Source organism: Cajanus cajan, chromosome 2 (assembly GCF_000230855.2).
Source record: "Cajanus cajan strain Asha chromosome 2, NIPB_CcT2T_4, whole genome shotgun sequence".
Classification (NCBI taxonomy): domain Eukaryota; kingdom Viridiplantae; phylum Streptophyta; class Magnoliopsida; order Fabales; family Fabaceae; genus Cajanus; species Cajanus cajan.
The window spans coordinates 45,149,725-45,169,352 of record NC_138518.1 but is presented as its reverse complement, the minus strand read 5'-3'; the positions used below and the strand labels follow the sequence as shown (position 1 = coordinate 45,169,352).

At 30.4% G+C, this 19,628-nt stretch overlaps 2 protein-coding genes and 2 pseudogenes across 3 annotated transcripts; 2 read left to right on the top strand and 2 right to left on the bottom strand.

Annotated features, from left to right (window-relative positions):
• The first annotated feature begins 2,226 nt into the window (after positions 1 to 2,226).
• LOC145954283 (pentatricopeptide repeat-containing protein DOT4, chloroplastic pseudogene) lies at positions 2,227 to 7,006 on the top strand (annotated as a pseudogene).
• Positions 4,743 to 7,006, top strand: LOC145954284 (putative strigolactone esterase DAD2; annotated as a pseudogene). Its single transcript, XR_014431481.1, has 2 exons — positions 4,743 to 5,266; positions 6,451 to 7,006. The product of XR_014431481.1 is annotated as a putative strigolactone esterase DAD2 (transcript).
• Positions 7,007 to 10,209: 3,203 nt separating this feature from the next.
• LOC109805144 (putative disease resistance RPP13-like protein 1) lies at positions 10,210 to 13,277 on the bottom strand. The gene is made up of 2 exons (XM_029272764.2): positions 10,795 to 13,277; positions 10,210 to 10,592 (listed from the first exon to the last, which is right to left on the bottom strand). Exon 1 carries the CDS (start codon positions 13,275 to 13,277, stop codon positions 10,983 to 10,985), a length of 2,295 nt encoding a protein of 764 aa, XP_029128597.2. The 3' UTR covers positions 10,210 to 10,592; positions 10,795 to 10,982.
• Positions 13,278 to 13,378: 101 nt separating this feature from the next.
• On the bottom strand, positions 13,379 to 14,605 carry LOC145949271 (putative disease resistance RPP13-like protein 1). Its single transcript, XM_083069644.1, has one exon. It carries the CDS (start codon positions 14,603 to 14,605, stop codon positions 13,379 to 13,381), a length of 1,227 nt encoding a protein of 408 aa, XP_082925770.1.
• Between the last annotated feature and the right edge of the window lie 5,023 nt (positions 14,606 to 19,628).

Here is a 19,628-nt window from a genome sequence, read left to right as displayed (position 1 = left end):
ATCAAATTGGGTCTCTTGATTGTAAATCAATATAAATATATAACTATTAATTAAAATTTTAAATAGCAGTTACACGATATATATTGTAATATAATTATTTCATTTTATTATGACATTATTATCTAAATTAATTTATATTAATTAAATAGTTATTATAAATAATTTTATTTTCATCTATTTTAAAGTATGGTACCTACACATATAATTAGATTAACATATCTGTATGAGTATTGTTTTTTATACAATGCTATAGAAATTAGCTTAATTACAATGAAACTTAATTTGAATTATAGAGCTAAAATACAGTCAAATAAGAATCTTATAAAAATTAATGCTAATAAAAATTATTCTTCTTTTATATCAATTTGTATTATGCATAATTTTTTGATGACAGAAAATCAAATCAATTTATATGATTTGATTTATAATTTAAGTATTTTTATGCATAATTTATTGTATTTATTATTTTGCATTAATTTTATTCATTTATTACATTTTATGTATAATCATTTAAATTTTTGTCCTACATTTAAAATATAATAATAACATTAAACTATCTTTTAAAATTAAAAGGAATTTCTATCATATTTATGCATTTTCACATAGAAGAAAATACTTGAAAAGTAGAAAAAAATTATAATTTTCAAGAGACAAATTTTGCATTACTTATACTCACTTATTATATATTTCATGTGCTTTAATATTTTATCTAAATTTTCATTAAAATAAAAGAGTACCATAATTTTCTTTGCTAATTAGTACCAAAATTAATATGAAAGTAAATCAAGTTTTATATATCTCAAAAAATTGATTAATTCTTATTTAGTCAATTAAGTATAATATTTATTATTTTTAAACATAATTTTTATTGAGTTTTTTTTTAATAATTAACCTATTAATCTAACAGAGTCTCTTAATCGCAAATCAATTATAAATATGTAACGTTAATTTGTTAAAAATTATAAAATCATTTCTGTTAATTATTAAAATTTTAAATAGCATTTACTTAATATATATTTTAGTAAAAATTTATTAAATATAAATTTAATTTTTTCAAAATATATTATATTATTTCCCGTGCGTTGCACGCGTTAATATCTAGTTAATAATGAAGACTGTGTGCATATAGTATTTGATATATGATGTATATTAATTGCAGAATGCCACTCAAGCACAATAAGCATAATTATTAAAAAAAATTGCTTTCCCATATGTTAACTTGAATTTTTGGTACAATTAATACTTTTGAAAATGTACTTTCTAATTTGGAAGTTTGCTACATATATTCATTTTAAAAACCAAGCTGCCGGCCAACTCCTTTAAAAGGACAAGTTTTATGCTTTGGATGCTAAGTTTTATGAGAAATGTGGGAGTGAGAAGGCTTCCAAGAAAGTTTTTGATGAAATTGATGAGAGAAATGTGGTTTCCTGGAATTCTATCATTACTAGTTTTTCTTTTAGAGGGAAATATATGGATGCTTTGGATGTATTTAGGTTGATGATTGGTACTGGAATGAGACCAAACTCTGTCACCATTTCTAGTATGCTACCTGTATTAGGAGAATTAGGACTTTTCAAATGGGGAATGGAAATCCTATTGGAGAGATTTTAACGCCGGGAAGCATTCCACACAATGGGTAGTGAGTAAGTCATACAAGTGAGCTTGACACCACAACATAACCTAAAACCTTAAGGCATCAGGTAGGTGGGTCTTTCTCACTTATATATTACTCAACATGCCCAACTCTAACCAATGTGGGACTTCACTTCACACTTGAACTCCAACACTCCCCCCTCAAGTGTGAATCCCTTCCACATGGTCACACTCCTCCTCAAGCAGAAGCTTTTTTTCTTTCGTCCACGAGTATTTAATGGTGGCCTTACTTGCACTATCGTTGCACTTCAACGACACACGTCCTCCACACCTCTAGGGAGACTTTCAGTACAAGGGATGATCCTACTCTTGGATCTCCTACCAATTCCATTCAGGATCCCACTCTTAGATCCAACCAATACTCGTCTGAGCCGATCACCAGTCACTTGGTCGAACCATCGGCTCTGATACTAATGTTGGAGAGTTTTTAACGCCGGGAAGCATTCCACACACACAATGGGTAGTGAGTAAGTCATACAAGTGAGCTTGACACCACAACATAACCTAAAACCTTAAGGCATTAGGTAGGTGGGTCTTTCTCACTTATATATTACTCAACATGCCCAACTCTAACCAATGTGGAACTTCACTTCACACTTGAACTCCAACAAATCCATGGGTTTAGTTTAAGGATGGCTATTGAGTCTGATATTTTTATTGCTAACTCGTTGATAGATATATACGCGAAATCAGGATCTTCGAGAATAGCATCCATCATATTTAATAAAATGGAAGGCAGAAGCGTAGTATCTTGGAATGCTATGATTGCAAATTTTGCTCAGAACAGGCTTGAGTTTGAAGCTGTAGAACTAGTGAGGCAAATGCAAGCAAAGGGAGAAACCCCCAACAATGTTACCTTCACAAATGTTCTTCCAGCTTGTGCAAGATTAGGTTTCCTAAATGTTGGAAAAGAAATTCATGGCAGGATTATTCGGGTTGGATCTTCTCGTGATTTGTTTGTCTCTAATGCTCTGACAGACATGTATTCAAAATGTGGATGCTTAAACCTCGCTCAAAATGTCTTTAATATTTCTGTCAGGGACGAAGTTTCCTACAATATACTAATTATAGGCTATTCTCGAACAAATGACTGCTCAGAGTCTATAAGTTTATTTTCAGAAATGAGACTCTTTGGCATGTCGCCTGACATTGTTTCATTCATGGGTGTTATATCAGCTTGTGCAAATCTAGCTTCCATAAGACAAGGCAAAGAGGTCCATGGTCTCCTCATGAGAAAGCTTTTTCACACTCATCTTTTTGTGGCAAACTCACTCTTGGATTTGTATACCAGGTGTGGACGAATAGATCTTGCTACTAAGGTCTTTGACCGTATCCAAAACAAGGATGTGGCCTCTTGGAATACTATGATTTTGGGCTATGGTATGCTGGGTGAGTTGGAAACTGCAATCGACCTTTTTGAAGCAATGAAGGAAGACGGCGTGGAATATGATTCAGTTTCATTTATTGCGGTTTTGTCTGCATGTAGCCATGGAGGGCTAATTGAGAAGGGAAGGAAATACTTTAAGATGATGCATGATCTTAATATAGAACCAGCACATACACATTATGCTTGTATGGTTGATCTCCTTGGAAGGGCTGGTCTAATGAGAGAAGCTGCAGACCTTATTAGAGGCCTCTCTATTGTACCAGATACTAATATATGGGGTGCGCTGCTCGGAGCATGCCGGATTCATGGGAACATAGAATTGGGTCACTGGGCAGCTGAACATTTGTTTAAATTAAAGCCCCAGCACTGTGGATACTATATACTCCTTTCAAATATGTATGCAGAAGCTGAAAGATGGGACGAGGCAAACAAGGTTAGGGAATTGATGAAGTCAAGGGGGGCCAAGAAAAATCCTGGTTGCAGTTGGGTTCAAACCGGAGATCAGGTGCATGCATTTCTTGTTGGTGAGAAAATAGATAGCCTGGATGATGACTTTTGGAAATCAGATATTTGTTAATTTGTTTTGTAGGAAAAGCCTGAGCTTATTGTCCTTCAATGAAATTGTTGAGGTTGCTGGACTAATATCTAAAGGATTATACTGTTAAAGGCATTTTGCTGGTTGCATAAGCAAATTGAATTTTGGTTTTCCTTCCTTCACAGTTTAACTACAGTCCCTATTTATTATAAGTTTGTATGTTGTACATTCAGGTAATGTGATGAAAATTTTTAGGATTTGAGATAATGAAAGTTTCTCTGGAAGTTTGTGTGTGATTTCTGTCTATTTCACGATTAAGATTATGCATGTTTTATCTCTGTAAGGCCAGGATATTAATGTGGTCTCCATTGAAGCCTTTTCCTGATAACTGCCATATATTTATTTAGAAGGCAGTGTTTACATTGTTACGACACCTGGTGCAATGGGATTTTGAACTTGTGTATTTCATAACTTTTGCCTTACAACTACGTCCTTTGGATTGATAACCAACAAGGATCATAGGCTCACTTTTGTCTTACTACTACTACTACATCTTTTTGCTATCAGCTGCACCCCGGAATGAATGTGGTAACTCTTTCTACTTCATCATGCTTTTGGCCAATGCAAGCATCGTCCTATTTCTTTTCTCTCACACAATGTGGACAGAAAAATTTAATAGAACTACGTAAATATACTGCCTCATATAGGTAGAAAGTCAAATTAATAGCATAAATCTTTAACTTAATGAATCCTCTAAAATTTGGGGTGAATTGCTTCATTTTTTGAAATATTTTTGTTGTCAATTTTTTAAACCTACTAATTTTTCAAAATTTTGTATATTTAATGGGGGAGGTGGGGTTATCAAAATGAACAAATAGTAGATCAAAATATTTAGGGTTATTTCATTTGTCAAATATTTTTGTTGCTGCTTTTAATTGCGTAAATATTACTTTATTTTCTATTTTTTTTTAAATTTTGTAAAGATAATAAACATTTATTTTCAAACGACAACATTTCCTCAAACCACCCCATTAAAAATCATTTCCCACTTAAGAATTTTTTCACTAATTTAAATTGTTTAAAATGACAGGGTCAAACTACCATCATTTTTTTAAAATTTGATGATAGCTGCACAATAACTAATTATACTCACTTGACAGAGGAGTTTCTAACCATTCCAATCTCTTGTATTTAATTATTTACATTTCAGCCATTTCTTAAGGACTATAAATTAAGATCAGAGAGCACTAAACAAAGGCACTCTCAACTTGATATATCTCACTCTTCTTATTGAACCATATTACAACCATGGTTACACCACAAAAGAGCCTATCAACAGCTTTGAATGCTAGAATCATAGGTTCAGACAATGAAACCATAGTTTTATGTCATGGTTTTGGAACAGACCAATCCATATGGGACAAAATCGTTCCTCTTTTAGCTGAAAATTTCAATTTAGTTCTTTCTGATTGGCCCTTCTCTGGGGCTGTGACAGATAAGAGCCTCTATGACCATGCCAAGTACACATCCTTTGAACCTTAAGCTGATGACATAATCACCATCATAGGTGAGATGGACCTCAAATGTGTCACTTTTGTAGGACATTCCATGTCTGCTATGATTGGTTGCATTGCCTCCACCAAAAAGCCTGAGCTTTTTAAGAGGCTCATTCTTGTTACTGCTTCCCCAAGGTGAGTTCTATACTACTAGGCTTCTATTATTTGTTTATGAAAAAATGTTATTAATTAACGTATGTTTGGAATTTTATTTAATATAATTTTATTATTTAATAGTATTTACTGTTAATATTTTTCCCACACATATATATTGTGTTTTTTTTTGTTTGATCTGTAGAAAAACATTACATTTTGTTTTCCCATGTGTTGACTTGAATTTTTGGAACAAATACTTTCAAATATACTTTCTAATTTGGAAGTTTGTTACATATATTCATTTTAAAAACCAAACAACCGGCCATGCCGGCCAATTCCGTTAAAAATACACAAGTTTTATGCTATCCATTAATTATGTTGTTAATCATATTTTAAGTCTCAATTACTACAATTATATGATATATAATGCCTTCTCTAGGTCAATGATAGTATAAAAGTTAAATTTAGAAGAAAAAAATTAATATTTTGAGGTTTGATCTATTTGTGACTTAATCAATTACCTTTTAAAATGTGTATCTTGATTCTTGAAGTGTGCTAAACAACCCCTCTACTAACATTTCTATTAAATATTGACGGAATGCGTATACAGTATGTGATTATATATATATTTTTTTGTTTTTAAATTTCTCTCTATGAATGGTTCGTGTGTTTTAGTTCTTTACCTTCTAAATAGTGTTTCTATCTATAATATTTTTTAAGTGTGATCTCTGTTCTTCACTATATTTTTAATCAGGTTTTCATCAGCAGGAGAATTCCACCATCTCTACTTATCCATTTCTTTTTTGCATAATATGCTTGCCACCGTAAATTTGGACTATATTCATACGTAGTAAATTAAATCCCACACCATTGAAGTATGCTTGAACTTCTACTTATAAACTCTATTTGCCATTAATGGATAAAGAAAATGCTTCTGTCATGAGACGACTTAACCCACATAAAACTTATACCAGTAAACCAAACCAAATTAAACAGCTTGACTCCCATTTATCCTAACCAACCTACTACTCAAACCCAATCACGACAAATCTAAATCATTACAACGCCTATATGAACCCTTTGCTAAATATTTATTAAGGATCTAATTTATGTTTTTTCCCTTAAATTTTAGAATCAAACATTAAAGTCTATGACATGTCTGAATTTTCATTTTTACTTGGGGGAATTATTTTCCAAATAACATCATATCATTACTCGTATAGGTATATAAATACAGATGGGTATAAAGGTGGCTTTGAGAGGTCAAATGTTGAGGAATTGGTATCAAACATAGAGTTTCAATACGAAAATTGGGTTTCATACTATGCTCCTATTGCTGTGGATCCAAATGACGCTGTCTTTGTTGAAAAATTCCAAAACTGCTTGAAAAGAATGGGAGCTGAAGTTGCAGTGTCCTTAGCCAAAACAGTGTTTTTCAGTGACTACAGAGACATGCTTGAAAAGGTTGAGATACCATGCACTATCATCCAGTCAAGTAATGATGCGGCAGTTCCACTAAGCGTAGGGAATTATTTGGAGGAGAAAATGAAAGGGATGTCCACTTTGGAGATCATAGACATGAGTGGCCATTTCCCTCAGCTAACTGCACATCTTAAGTTAGTTGATGTGCTGAAGGCTGTTATGGGCTTTGGCTCTGCACAAATTTAAGTGAGTTAATTTGGTATGTAATTCAGCTTTATCAATTTCTATCCCTTTTGTATGGTCAAGAGGTTCACATATTAGTAGAATAACAAGTTTAATTGAGGTGTATTTAAATGAGATTTTTCTACCTAATAAACTAGTGTGCTTCCTTTTATATGCCTAAGTCATAACATGTGGCAATTGTTCTATTGAGAAAATTGTGTAATAGTAAAAAGAAGAGATCTATGCTCAAGAAATACAATGTGGTATTGAGCCTTGTGTGGAAGTGTTTATTATATGGGAAGTTCTGTTGGGTGTAAATATGTATTCATCATGTAATAAATTTTAGTTTTAATGATAAAGTATTCATTAAATTAAATAATTGGTCTGATAAGGTATTTGATTAAAATTAAAGATTTATTATCATAATAAGGATTATATAATAATCAAGTCTCTTTATAATTTTAATTTTAATTAATTTTTGTTATAAGGTTATTGTGAATAATTTATTGATTTACATGTATTGATGATTCACACATGGATGTAATCTTAATAGAGAACTTCTAATGACTAATATTACCTTAATCTTGAGTTAAAAAAATTTATCTTAATCTATCAATAAAAAACTCTCTAGAAAAAATAAAATAATGTAAGTTCTTTGATATGAGATTATAATAATTAACAAAATATTTATTATATTTTAATTTTGGACACTTAAAATTGTAGGACATTAGTTGAATTAATGGGTCAAATATAATTAAAAATATTTATGAAATTTATTTATAAAATAAAAGTCGAGTTACTCAATGTTATGTTGCCACATCATTGATTGGATTATCCTATGCCACTTCAAGAAATTTATTTGTGTCAATTTTTAAACAATTTTCTATTATATCTCTCTTTTATTAATTATTCTATTCAATCCACCTTTCATTATCAATTTTAATCTAAATTAATTTATTCAATCATTACTCTTATGTTATCTAATTCTTATTTCACAATCATTCACTGTTATGTTATCCAATTCTTATTTCACATAGCAATCTAAAGTGATATTTTTTCTTCCTCCTTGTTCACTTTGAATTTTTTTTCTTTCTCAAATATGATTTGAGATTTGATAATTTATTTTGCAAGAGAATGAGAATCTTATGAAAACTGTCAATGCCATCATATTTTGAGACACATAAGAAATCCACCTTTCATTATCAATTTTTACCTAAATTAACCTATTTAATCATTCACTCTTATATTGTCCAATTCTTATTTCACATTGCAATTTTCATAGGAAATCTAAAGTGATATTCTTTCTTCCTCCTTTCTCACTCTTAATTTTTTTTCTCAAACATAATTTGCAAAAGAAGGAGAATCTTATGAGAATTGTTAGGGCCATCAAATTTTGCGATACATAGAAAATCTAAAGTGATATATATTCTTTCATTTTTTTTTTTGCTTTTAATTTTTTTTACTTATACATGATTTGAGATTTGATAATTTATTTTACAAAAGGGGAATCATATGAGAATAGTTGAGACCATAAAATTTTGGGATACATGAAGATGGATATGCTAAAGGACAATAAAATATTATTTATTTTCCATGCAACAAGCATCCAATAAGCTAGATTTGTAATCTTCATTTCCTTCTTAAATCAATTATACTTAAATGTAAAATAAATATACTTATTTAAACTTCTTTTTATTGTGTCTCAACAAATTCGCAGAGGCAAACAAATTTCAATGTTGACATGATATATATGTTTACTTCCTTCAGATTAAGTTTCTAAATTAATTTTTATCTTAACACACCACATGAAAAGAATGAATAAAATAAATATTTCTTTCAAATTAAATTATGTGTATTAATTCCTAATACAACAATAATATTTTTCTATATAGAGTATTTCCTCAATTCTTTTAATATTAGTATCTAACATCTATGTTGCATAAGATTTTTTAAGTTAGATAATTTTTTTTAAATTATGATTAAATATATTCATTATGAGATTTCTTTCTTATTTTTAATGAGGAATTTTTGTCCTATTTTAAATAATAAATTTTATTTTATCTAGAAATGTTCATGTTTCAGGAATTGTAATCTAAAATAAATTTTATCACCAATAAATATACAACAATGGAGTAGTGGAGCAGGGATGGATATTCGAAACATATAAATAAAATCATTGTTGGAAGAAAATACTATCATATTTGATTTAATATCAATTAAAATAATTTTTTAATTATAAAATTAATTATTGATATTTGGCTGTTAATTAAATGTAATTTATAACCACATGTTACTGATCATCAATTATAACAACTAAATGTATTTTACAATTATCAGTTACTAATTATCTATAGATTTCAAAATTTTATTTTGGCAATTGTCTAATTAAATAAAATTTTAATATATGTTTTATTGATTTAATCAAGTCGTGTATTTTGAATAAAAATGAAAATAAATTATTTATATTTGAAATGAGATGCATTGAGAAATGAGGACATATAATTTGAATAAATAAGATAAATTTACATTTTAAATTTATAATTTTATAATATACCTAAAATTAAAAGACTTATATCCAGTAAAAAAAATACACAATCTATTAATAAACTTTGGTTTAAATTAATTCTTCAAATCATTTAATTTAATACTATGAAATTTTATCATTTGAAGCATGATAAATATTTGTCTATAATAGTTCATTATTACTAGAATTTTTTTTATGATGTATTATAATATCATTATCAATACATATAAAATTCATCCAATATATTTTTTATCCTATTGATATCTCAAATAATTTTATAATACAAAATAAGCATTTTGCAAATGTAGTGTCATTTAATTTTTTATTTTAAGAGTTTGAAATATCAATTAAAGTCATCATTATATTTTAAAAGTAACGTACATATAACTGTCAATTCAATATGTATCTTTTGTTACCTTATCATATTAAATTGATTATTCTATAAAATTTTACATATACATGAGAATGTATTCTACAATTATAAATCAATCTACTTCACTTTTTTTACACAAAAGAATATAACAAATTAAAATGAAATATCAAAATTTTAAAAATATTATATGTATTGATTTATCAATCCGTGCACCACACTGACTAATATCTAGCTAATAATTAATAACAATAAATTTATCAACTATTGATAATGATTCTGGGCTCTAAAATAAAATTAAGACTTTAATTACAGCAACTAAATGAAAGAAGAAATCAAGTCATTGATCACTTATTAAATATATCACAAACTCAAAATCAGTAAATAAAAGAATCTGATCAATCTATCGCTTGCAAGTTAGTACTATAATCAAAATAGGTTCTTTGGAATATCTATTCAACTTGGAGCAAAGACAAAAGAATAGGGTTTACATATATTTTATTACAAAAAAACACTGTTAGTCATCAGGAAATGATTGAATACAAAATTTAGTTTCTAATTTGCATTAAATTGGATGATTCTACACCAACATCACAAATATAATCAAATACATTCTAATTTTACAAACAAAGATAGTTCATCGAAAGAAAACTAACTAATTGGACATCAACATTCAACATCAACAAACCACAAGTTTGGTTTGACCAATTACAAATGATAACGAGGAAATTTGTAGAGTTTGGTTAAGCTGATTCAATGCAACTAATAGAGCAATTTGGAACCTTCACAACCGACAAATATCATGTGCCCACCACCTCAGCTACCAACTGCTTTTAATAAGGAAAAGAAAAATATATTCATCTCTTGTAAAAATTTCAAGATCAAAATTATCAATAAGATTAGTTCACGACCGCTTTAATCTATATGTAGATAATAATTTCAGCAGTCAAGCGTTAGAGTCGTGTTTATATGTGTATAGTGAGATATTAAATTGACATCATACTTTGTGGAAATAATTTAAGGCTTTACCTTTTCGATGATTTCTAGTCATCCAACCACTCATATTATCACTTCATCCTTTATCGAGATGGAAGGAATGTGGGCAATCTTAGACCAATATTTCCCTTTCTGATTTTGATACCTTTCTTCTAGTAAAGGACAGTTCCTTATAGTCAAAAATTCAAAAGAGGATGGCAAGTGATCTTCTGGCAAGGACTCTAGGCTTCCACAATAACTGATCTCAAGGTATCGAAGAGAAGTGAGATGTTGAAGCCCATTCCCTTCAATTCATCTAAACCCCATAGGGAGAGAGACTGGAGAGATGTGAGATGTTGAAGCCCTTTTCCTTCCATTCCCAAACACTTCAAACCATCAAGACTCTCAAGGGACAACCGTTGGAGAGAAGTGGGCAGTAACGGCTCCTTCAGCAGGATGTTAACAACATCTGCCTCCCCACCACCCTCAATACAAAGCTCAAATAGAGAAGTGAGGCGTTGGAATACGAAACCTAACTCATCTTTAGACATACATGATAACATTCCAACATCAACCCTCAGTGATTGTAAACTTGAAGGCAAACACCTTGCACCCAATGATCCTACCACTGCAAGCTTAGAGAGACTTAAGTCTTTAAGGGAAGGGAGATCAATCAGTTCTGGAAGTGACCTAAGTTTCTCACAATAACGGACCTCAAAATTTATTAATTTGGGAGCAGGCCCTCCACCTTGAGTAGTAATTACTTCCAAGTTGGGACACGAGATGATGCTTAGACGTTCAAGAGCAGGGAAACAATCTAATGTAATGGACGTAAGAGAATGACAACTATGCCTAATTTCCAGAGATTCAAGTGATGTGTATTTGTGCCACGTTTCATGAGATAAAAATTCTAAGTTCTCACAATAATTAATCTCAAGTGATTTCAATGACGTGGGCAAACCATCATTTGGGAAGGAAATCAAAGAGGGGATCCTCTTAAGAGTCAACCATTGAAGACAATTGGCACCTAGTATCATTCTTGGCAAACACGACAAGCTATCCCATTTGAAAATATTTAGCTTCTCATACGAAAATTCGTCAAGAAAAGACAACAAGCCTTTTCCCCCTTCACTAATTCTTAAAGATTCAATTGATGTGTTCCAGTGTAGATCACATGATTTTGCCTCTAATTGGTTGCACTTTGAGATACTAACCTCTTTTAATGAAGGCAGATGGTTGGGCAAGTTTCCTCTCAACTTCGGACATTCGGATAAACTCAAATGCTTCAGCAAAGGAAAAGGAAATTCGCTATTTTCACCTTTAAATGGTAGCCACTCCTCCCATTCTAACATCTCTTCAAACTGGAGACTCTCCAACATTGGAAATGGCTGAAATAAAGAGGATCTTTCATTGTTGCTATAGAATTCTTCATCAACTGTCTTCACCATTTCCATCCTTTGAATCACAAGCTCCTTAAGTGAAGGTAATTGTCCAAATGGTGGAAGTGACAAGCAATAGTTGCAGTCACTGATACGAAGGACTATAACATTCGAATACGAAGACTCACTTAACCATTTCGGAAAGCTTGTGCCACTATAGTATCTGATGGTGAGTTTCTTTAGATTTGTTGATGGTTGTAGGTTCTCAAATACATCTTTCTCAATTTGTGAATCTTGTGGATCTTCTCCCCACTTCAGTGTAAGCTCCTCAATCTGCTTTTTTTTCTTCATGTTGGCTTGAAATGCATCCATGGGATTAACAACATTTTGTAGCTTCAAAATGGAAAGGTTACCTTGTAGAAAAAGAAATTTTCCTAATTCTTTGATCCTTAATCCGTCTTCCCTTCCTACAACAAAGGAAGTCAATGTACGAAGATCTTGTAGTTTGCATATTTGTTTTGGTATCTCATTCAAATTTGTGTCCCTAATATCTAGGTGGCGTAGATTGACCAAATTTGCTATCTGTCCTGAAAGCTGCATAAGAAATTTACAATTTGCTAATTTCAGAGTTTGCAAATTGTAAAGTGTAAAGGTTGCATCAGGTAGTCTTTTGATGGAAGTAGAGGAAAGGTCAAGATACCGCAAAAGCACCAAATTTCCAATTGAATCAGGCAACTCAGTGATATTTCTGTATGTTGACAATGACAGTGTTCGCAAACATCTTAGTTTAGGAAGCCAACCATGTGATACCCTTTTGGTTAAGTAATGATAATATACATATGGGGACTGTGGTAGAAAGGTGCGCACAAACTTTAGCTCATACAAGGCCTCAAATCTTTTAGAGACATCATATAATTTCATAGGAAATGCTAAATGACGAGTAGTTCTTGGGATTTCATCACCATCAAAGTTGTAAGAACTTTTCCCCGATACTAGTCTGGCTAAATCATAGATGAGATCATGCATTCGAAACTTTTCCTCTGGTTTAGCTTTGTCATTTTCAATTAAAGATCTAGATAACAATTCATTAAAGCATTCATCACCTACTGATTCCAATGATTTCTCTCCATGAATTTGTTGAAGAAAGCCTTCAGCCATCCATAACAAAATCAATTCCTTCCTATCCAACAAATGTTGTTTGGGAAAAATTGAGCAATAAGCAAAACATCTTTTCAAATGTGCCGGAAGATGAAGATAACTTATATGCGTAAAGCAGGTGTAACATCGTCATGTGCCCATAAGTTGCTGTTCAGAATTCGATCCCATTCCTCTACATCAACAACTGATCTCAAAAGACCTCCCAATGTTTTAGCTGCTAGTGGTAGGCCATTGCATTTTCTTGCAATTTTTCTACCAATTTCTTCTAGCATTGGATATTTGTTGAATCCTTCATTTCCAAATGCATGTTTTGCTAGTATACACCAACAATTTTCATCTGTTAGACGATTCAGCTCACATATGGGAAATGTATGTGTTATTTGTGCAACTCTATGTTGTCGGGTTGTTACAATGATCTTACTTCCCTTCTTTCCACTGGTAAAAGGTGCTATTAAATGATTCCAGTCATTGTATTTTTCATTCCAAAGGTCATCGAGCACAAGCAAGAATTTTTTATCAGTCAAGTTGTTCTTCAATTCAACCCGAAGTGCATCTAAATTACTACTATCACTCTTTTTAGAAGTGACAGATTCAACAATTGTCTTCGTAACTCTAAACACATCAAAATCATCAGATACCCATGCCCAAGTTGTCAAATCAAAATGTTTCTGCACTGCATTATCATTATAAAGACATTGAGCTAGGGTTGTTTTTCCAAGACCACCCATGCCCAATATTGTCAGCACTTCTATATGATTGTTCTTCCCATCTTCATCAGATAGAAGCATTCTCAATAGCTTCTCTTTGTCATCCTCCCTAGCAACAACAACAGATTCAACCAATGAATCTGTAACTGTTCTGGAAGATACTCTCCTGGAAACACTTTGCAAACCAAGAATATCTTTATGTTTCACAAAATGTTCTAGCCTTGTAGATATTGCTTCAAGCTTGGAATTTATGCTACTATAAAATTGATTAAAGGGAGAAGAAAGTAATGATCTGACCCGGGTAGTTAAGGTTTTAGATTCTCCCTCCACCTTGCTCCTCAGAGAATCTGTGTTGATTTCATCCAACAAGTCCTCAGCATCTAAGACAGCATCTTTGAGCTCATCAAGCCATGCCCTCACTGCAAGATCAGTGATCTGTTTTTCCTCAGCATCATTCAGCACAGCATTGAGTGACAACAACTTTATCTTCAGCTCATCCAAGAGAGAAACATTGAGCTTTCTGTTGGCAAAGTAATCTCGAAACTCTGAAGAAGTAATTCTATCCAGCAAGATCTCCACTGAAGCAGAGATAAGAGCCTCTCCCACCATAGCAAAGGCCATTTCTGCTCTTGTTATGCAAATAGTATCAGAACTCTGCAGCTTTAGCTAGTTTGTTGAATGTGATAGGGACTCGGCTTAGTGAGAAATTGATGTATTATATATAAACAATGGCCAGTAATGTTTTGATTTCACATTCAGCAGTACTCTAAATGCGTGAATCTCTATGTATTTTGGATTTGTTTTATTGCTTAAATGTTGACTGACCGACAGCATGGCATCTTTGCATGTGTAGTCACATGATTGTATATTTTTTATTTACTGCGAAATGTTGTATATAGAACATATACTTTAAGCAAAAATATATTCTAATAACATTTTGATTGTAACTTTTTGTTTTAAATAAAATAAACTTTTCAGTTAGCAATTATGTCTTGATTATAATACAGTTAATTGTTATACTCGACGATTCAAGTATGTGGTATTCTATGTTATCCATTTCACGGATAAAACTTTTCTTTTTCTTGTTCTAATACTAGAAATTCTGCTGGAAAATTTTCCAAACTCTTTAGAAACTATCTAGTATAACAGCATCTCCACAGAAGCAGGGATAAGTGCCTCTCCAACTATAGCAAAGGGCAATTCTTCTCTTGTTATGAAAATAGTATAAGAACTCTAAAGCTTTAGTCAAAAGCTGAAGGTGATATGGTTGTGACTCATGAGGAATTGAGGTATTATAATGCTAAAGTGGTGTCAATGATTTGATTTCACGGTGATGCAAATGCGTAAACCATTTCTTTTGATATAAAATATTGACTGACCAATAGTATGTATCATTGTAAATAGGATGCACATTATAAGTTAGTAGATAGGTGAATAGTGATAATATTTTATTTGCTTATAAAGGAGGGAAAGGGAGGAGGTGGCAGTAAGAAAAGAATGGCCATGGATCTAAGGGTAAAGACAAAGGTTGGGAGAAAGGCCCAAGAAGGGGGGAAATGGTACTATGGATTAAGGGAGGGCGATTGGAGTTTCCAAATGGGTTAACATATCACGTCCTTGAGTTGTTTACTCATTCATTTGGGTCTTATGGTAACAAGGTCCTTGCCAGATTGAATTGTATTTAGGTACACTAAAGATTGTTTAGTATATAAATATATAGTACAGATCTCTAATAGGAACAACTCTTTAAAGATGTTTGCTATTAAATAATTTTACTCTATTTTTTATTAAGTGAATTTCTTCAAACAATTCTAATGAATTTGATATTTTATAATTTTTTAATGTTGAATTTCATTGAAATTAAGATACATATAAATTAAAAATTATTTTTAATTATTACATATCAAGTAATAATTTTATTTAATTTTAAAAAAATATTTTAAATATATAATAAATTTTTAACTTAAAAATTTACTCAATATTATTTTTTCTTTTTCTCTTCTACCATCATTGACGAATTTTTTTTTTTAATTTTTTTTTCTTCTAACACCATCACCAATGGTTTTTTTTTTTCTTTTTTTTCTTCTTCTCCCACGCCTCTCTTTCTCTTTCTTTTTCTTTTCTTCTTCTTTCTTCTCTCTTATTCCTTTTCTTTCTTCTTCCCAAGCCTCCTGTCGTACCTTCGTCACCACCACGCTTCTATTAACCCCGTCTCCACTGTCGCTGAGTTTCTTCTCTTCCCCTTTTCCTCTTTTTTCAGTTAAAAATTAGGGGGCGTATTGATTTTTTTTTTTTGGTTCGTCCCTGGAGTATCCACCGCCGATAGCAATGACTAATCTCCTCGCTACGTTGGAGGCACCTCAAAGGGTGGGATAGCTGGCCCCAAGATTTAACGCAGCTGCATACACAAGGCAAGCTTCGAACACCTGACCTTGCTTAAGCGTGGATCAACCCTACCGCTGAACCACACCCTTGAGGTTGGGGCGTATTGATTTAGGATTTTATAGGATTTTAAAAGACTTTTTTTTTTAGTAAAAAAATCCATTGGTATTCAATCAGAATTTTATGTCACTTAAAAATAATTCAATGGTATTCAATCAAAATTTTCAAGATTTTTTAAAGAGTCCATTAAAATTCATTGGTATTCATTTGAGACTTTTTACAATTTAAAAACAATCTATTGGTATTAAAAAATATAGAGATTTTAAATGATTGTTGTATTAGAGGGATTTTGATGGACTTTTTAGTAGTATCTATAAATATCAAATTCATAAAATAACCCCATCCAAACCCATAAGATTTTGGAGGATTGTTTGAAGTGACTTTTCAAGTGCTTCAAGAATTTTCAAGTGAGTTTTTCATCATTTTTTTTTCTATGCTCATGTCTTCTCTATTTTTTTTCTCTTGTTAATAATACCGCACTACTACTTATATATAATACTGTACTACTATTCCCATTCCATTTCCCTATTTGGTGAAACTTCTATACGTAAATAATAGTGTCATTAACTTACTCTATTTTTCTCTCCGTTTTCTTTAATTGATTTGTTCTATTTTGCTCTATTTAATTGAGATTGTTCCTCAGTTATATAACAAAAAAAATACTTGAAATTTTAACTTTTAAGTAGTAATTTTTTTTTATACCACGCATCAAGAAAAAGGAAAGGTGAAAGCTAAAATTGATATCATGATCATTATAATCAACTATAGATCTTCAAGACCTTGTAATCAATTTAGATTTATTAGAATAATATATATATACATATATATATATATATATATATATATATATGTTTGTGTGTGTGTGTAAAAGATGAATTTTGAGTTAGGGTTTATGTAAGTAGAAGTAGATAAGAATGAATCTTAATTGGGAGAAAAACCCTCTCAGCACAAAAACTGCGATCTCTCTCCCTTTCTTGAATTTGTTATTGTTATCCTTCCCCTTTTATGACAATAATTATTTTATTTCTTTTTTTATTATTAATTTTTATATTATGAAATTAGGATTTTTATATTTTAAAAAATAAAATTAACATAAGACATTACAATATCTTATAATTTAATACTAAAAATATTTCTTCACGAGTGAATAATTGAAAGCAATTAAAAATTTAAAAAATTATTTTGTACCTGTAACAAATTTCAGATATATTTCTTTTTCTCCCAATTGATGTTTGTAAATTTCTACTTTAGTACCGATATAAAATGAAGGGACATATTTAGTTATAAGAGAGTAGGGTAGTTGTCCCACTATTTTTTTTAATCATTTATAAAATTATAAATAAAATATTTTAAATCACAAATTATAAAAATTTTGAAATGTTGTTTAGAATAATTTTTAGCATGTTTGGAACTACATAACTTTTTTCGTAAAAAAATGTCATTATGATGAATTTTCAATTGAAGTAATGAACGAACCTTCATCTTCAACATTACTGGTTAATGAAAATCATAGTTTTGAGTCTATTATTAAAACACGGGAGCAAGAGCGAAAAGATACTAATGTTTGGAGGACTAATATAGTTATGAATATGTGGGTGAATTCTATTTAGAACGACATGATATTACAAAAAATTATTATATTATTTATCCAGAAATTATTATTATTTTTATATTTGACTCATTTTAAATTTGAATGTATGAAAAAAAAATCTTGAATTCTTATCCTATGTAAAAAATTTATAAAATTTTACAAAGTTCACAAAGTCCCGTAGAATCCATTAAAATCCTAACTTAAAAGTCTTGCATAATCCATTAAAATCCTGATTGAAAATCTTGTGAAATCCTGCAGAATCTTAAAAGTCATGAAAATCTTGCAAAGTCTTAAAATCCACAGGACTTTTTTCAACTAAAAAAGTCCTTTAAAATCCTAATCTAATACACCCCCTAATAGTATTTTATTTAAGCAATTGTTGCTTATACAAACAATCCAAAGAAAAATTTAAGCATCTCTCATACCACGTAGGATTCTTTCAAATGATAAATTTTTCTTGATGAATTTATTGTTTGGATTAAGCAACTTTCCAAGCAATAGTCATTAGAGATGCTCTTAGTATTTAAAGAAGATACACAGTCTACTTTTGTTGTATTTTTGTTATGTACAAGTTAGAATTTAAAAATAGACAAAATATTATAAAAATCTTTTATATCACTTATAAGTATAACTATTGTAGATTACAAATTTCTATATGTTGATTAAAAATATAATTGATTTAAAAGGTGTCACTTTCTATTTATTAAGGTTTTTAACCCGTAAAAAATGTAACATTTTATATTAATGAAAGTTTTTAACTAATGTGAAAAGTACACATTTTAACATTATTTATATTTTTAATTGATGTGAAAATTATAATTTTACATCGTTTCAATGTTTGTTGCAAAAATTTTTCATTTTATGAAATAAAACTAGTTTACAATTCGGTTTCAAGTTTGAATACTGAACTTAATAAAAAAAAAATGTTATGATCAATAACTTTAATACAGTTAAAGTTCAAAAAAAAAAAAAAAAAAGAGTCCTGACGAAGTTTGAGAATACTTCTATCAAATGGTAAAAAAGAATGCGAGCCCTAGAATTTTGTATGGTATATTATTTTTATACATGTTAAATATGTTCATACAACATTGCATGTTTGAACTTTCAAATAATTTTATTTTTAAAATACTAGTTTATCCTACCAGGAGAATAAAAACAGTACAAATTATCAATTTATATATAGCGAATTATATATCAACTTGAATTTATAATAATACTTGAAAATCATTTATGAAAAGATATTATTTTATCATCCAACAATTTTACCAATAACCCGGAGCTCCCTGTTAAAAGATATATATTTTTTTTATATATAGAAAGAACAAGTTGAATATGAAGTGAAAATGGTCATGTAAAGTTGGAAAAATTATAGAAAAAGAAAGAAAGAAATTAATAGTGAGAGGGACTTGGAGAGTGAGAGAGAAAGCTACAAGAGTATCTGGTACTAACGAAGTAACAACTTTATGATAGAGGATAGATGATGATTGAAAGCAAGAAGTGCAAGGAAATTTGAATACACAATGAAAACAACACCTTCCAGAAGAATATAGTAACTCATGATTTGGAGAAGTTTTCCCTGACATTATTATTATGCATTTCAACAAAATAATT

What these genes read in the sequence shown, in the direction of transcription:
- LOC109805144 (XM_029272764.2), bottom strand. Translation starts at nt 13,277, where the DNA reads ATGGCTGAAGGCTTTCTTCAACAAATTCATGGAGAGAAATCATTGGAA.
- LOC145949271 (XM_083069644.1), bottom strand. Translation starts at nt 14,605, where the DNA reads ATGGCCTTTGCTATGGTGGGAGAGGCTCTTATCTCTGCTTCAGTGGAG.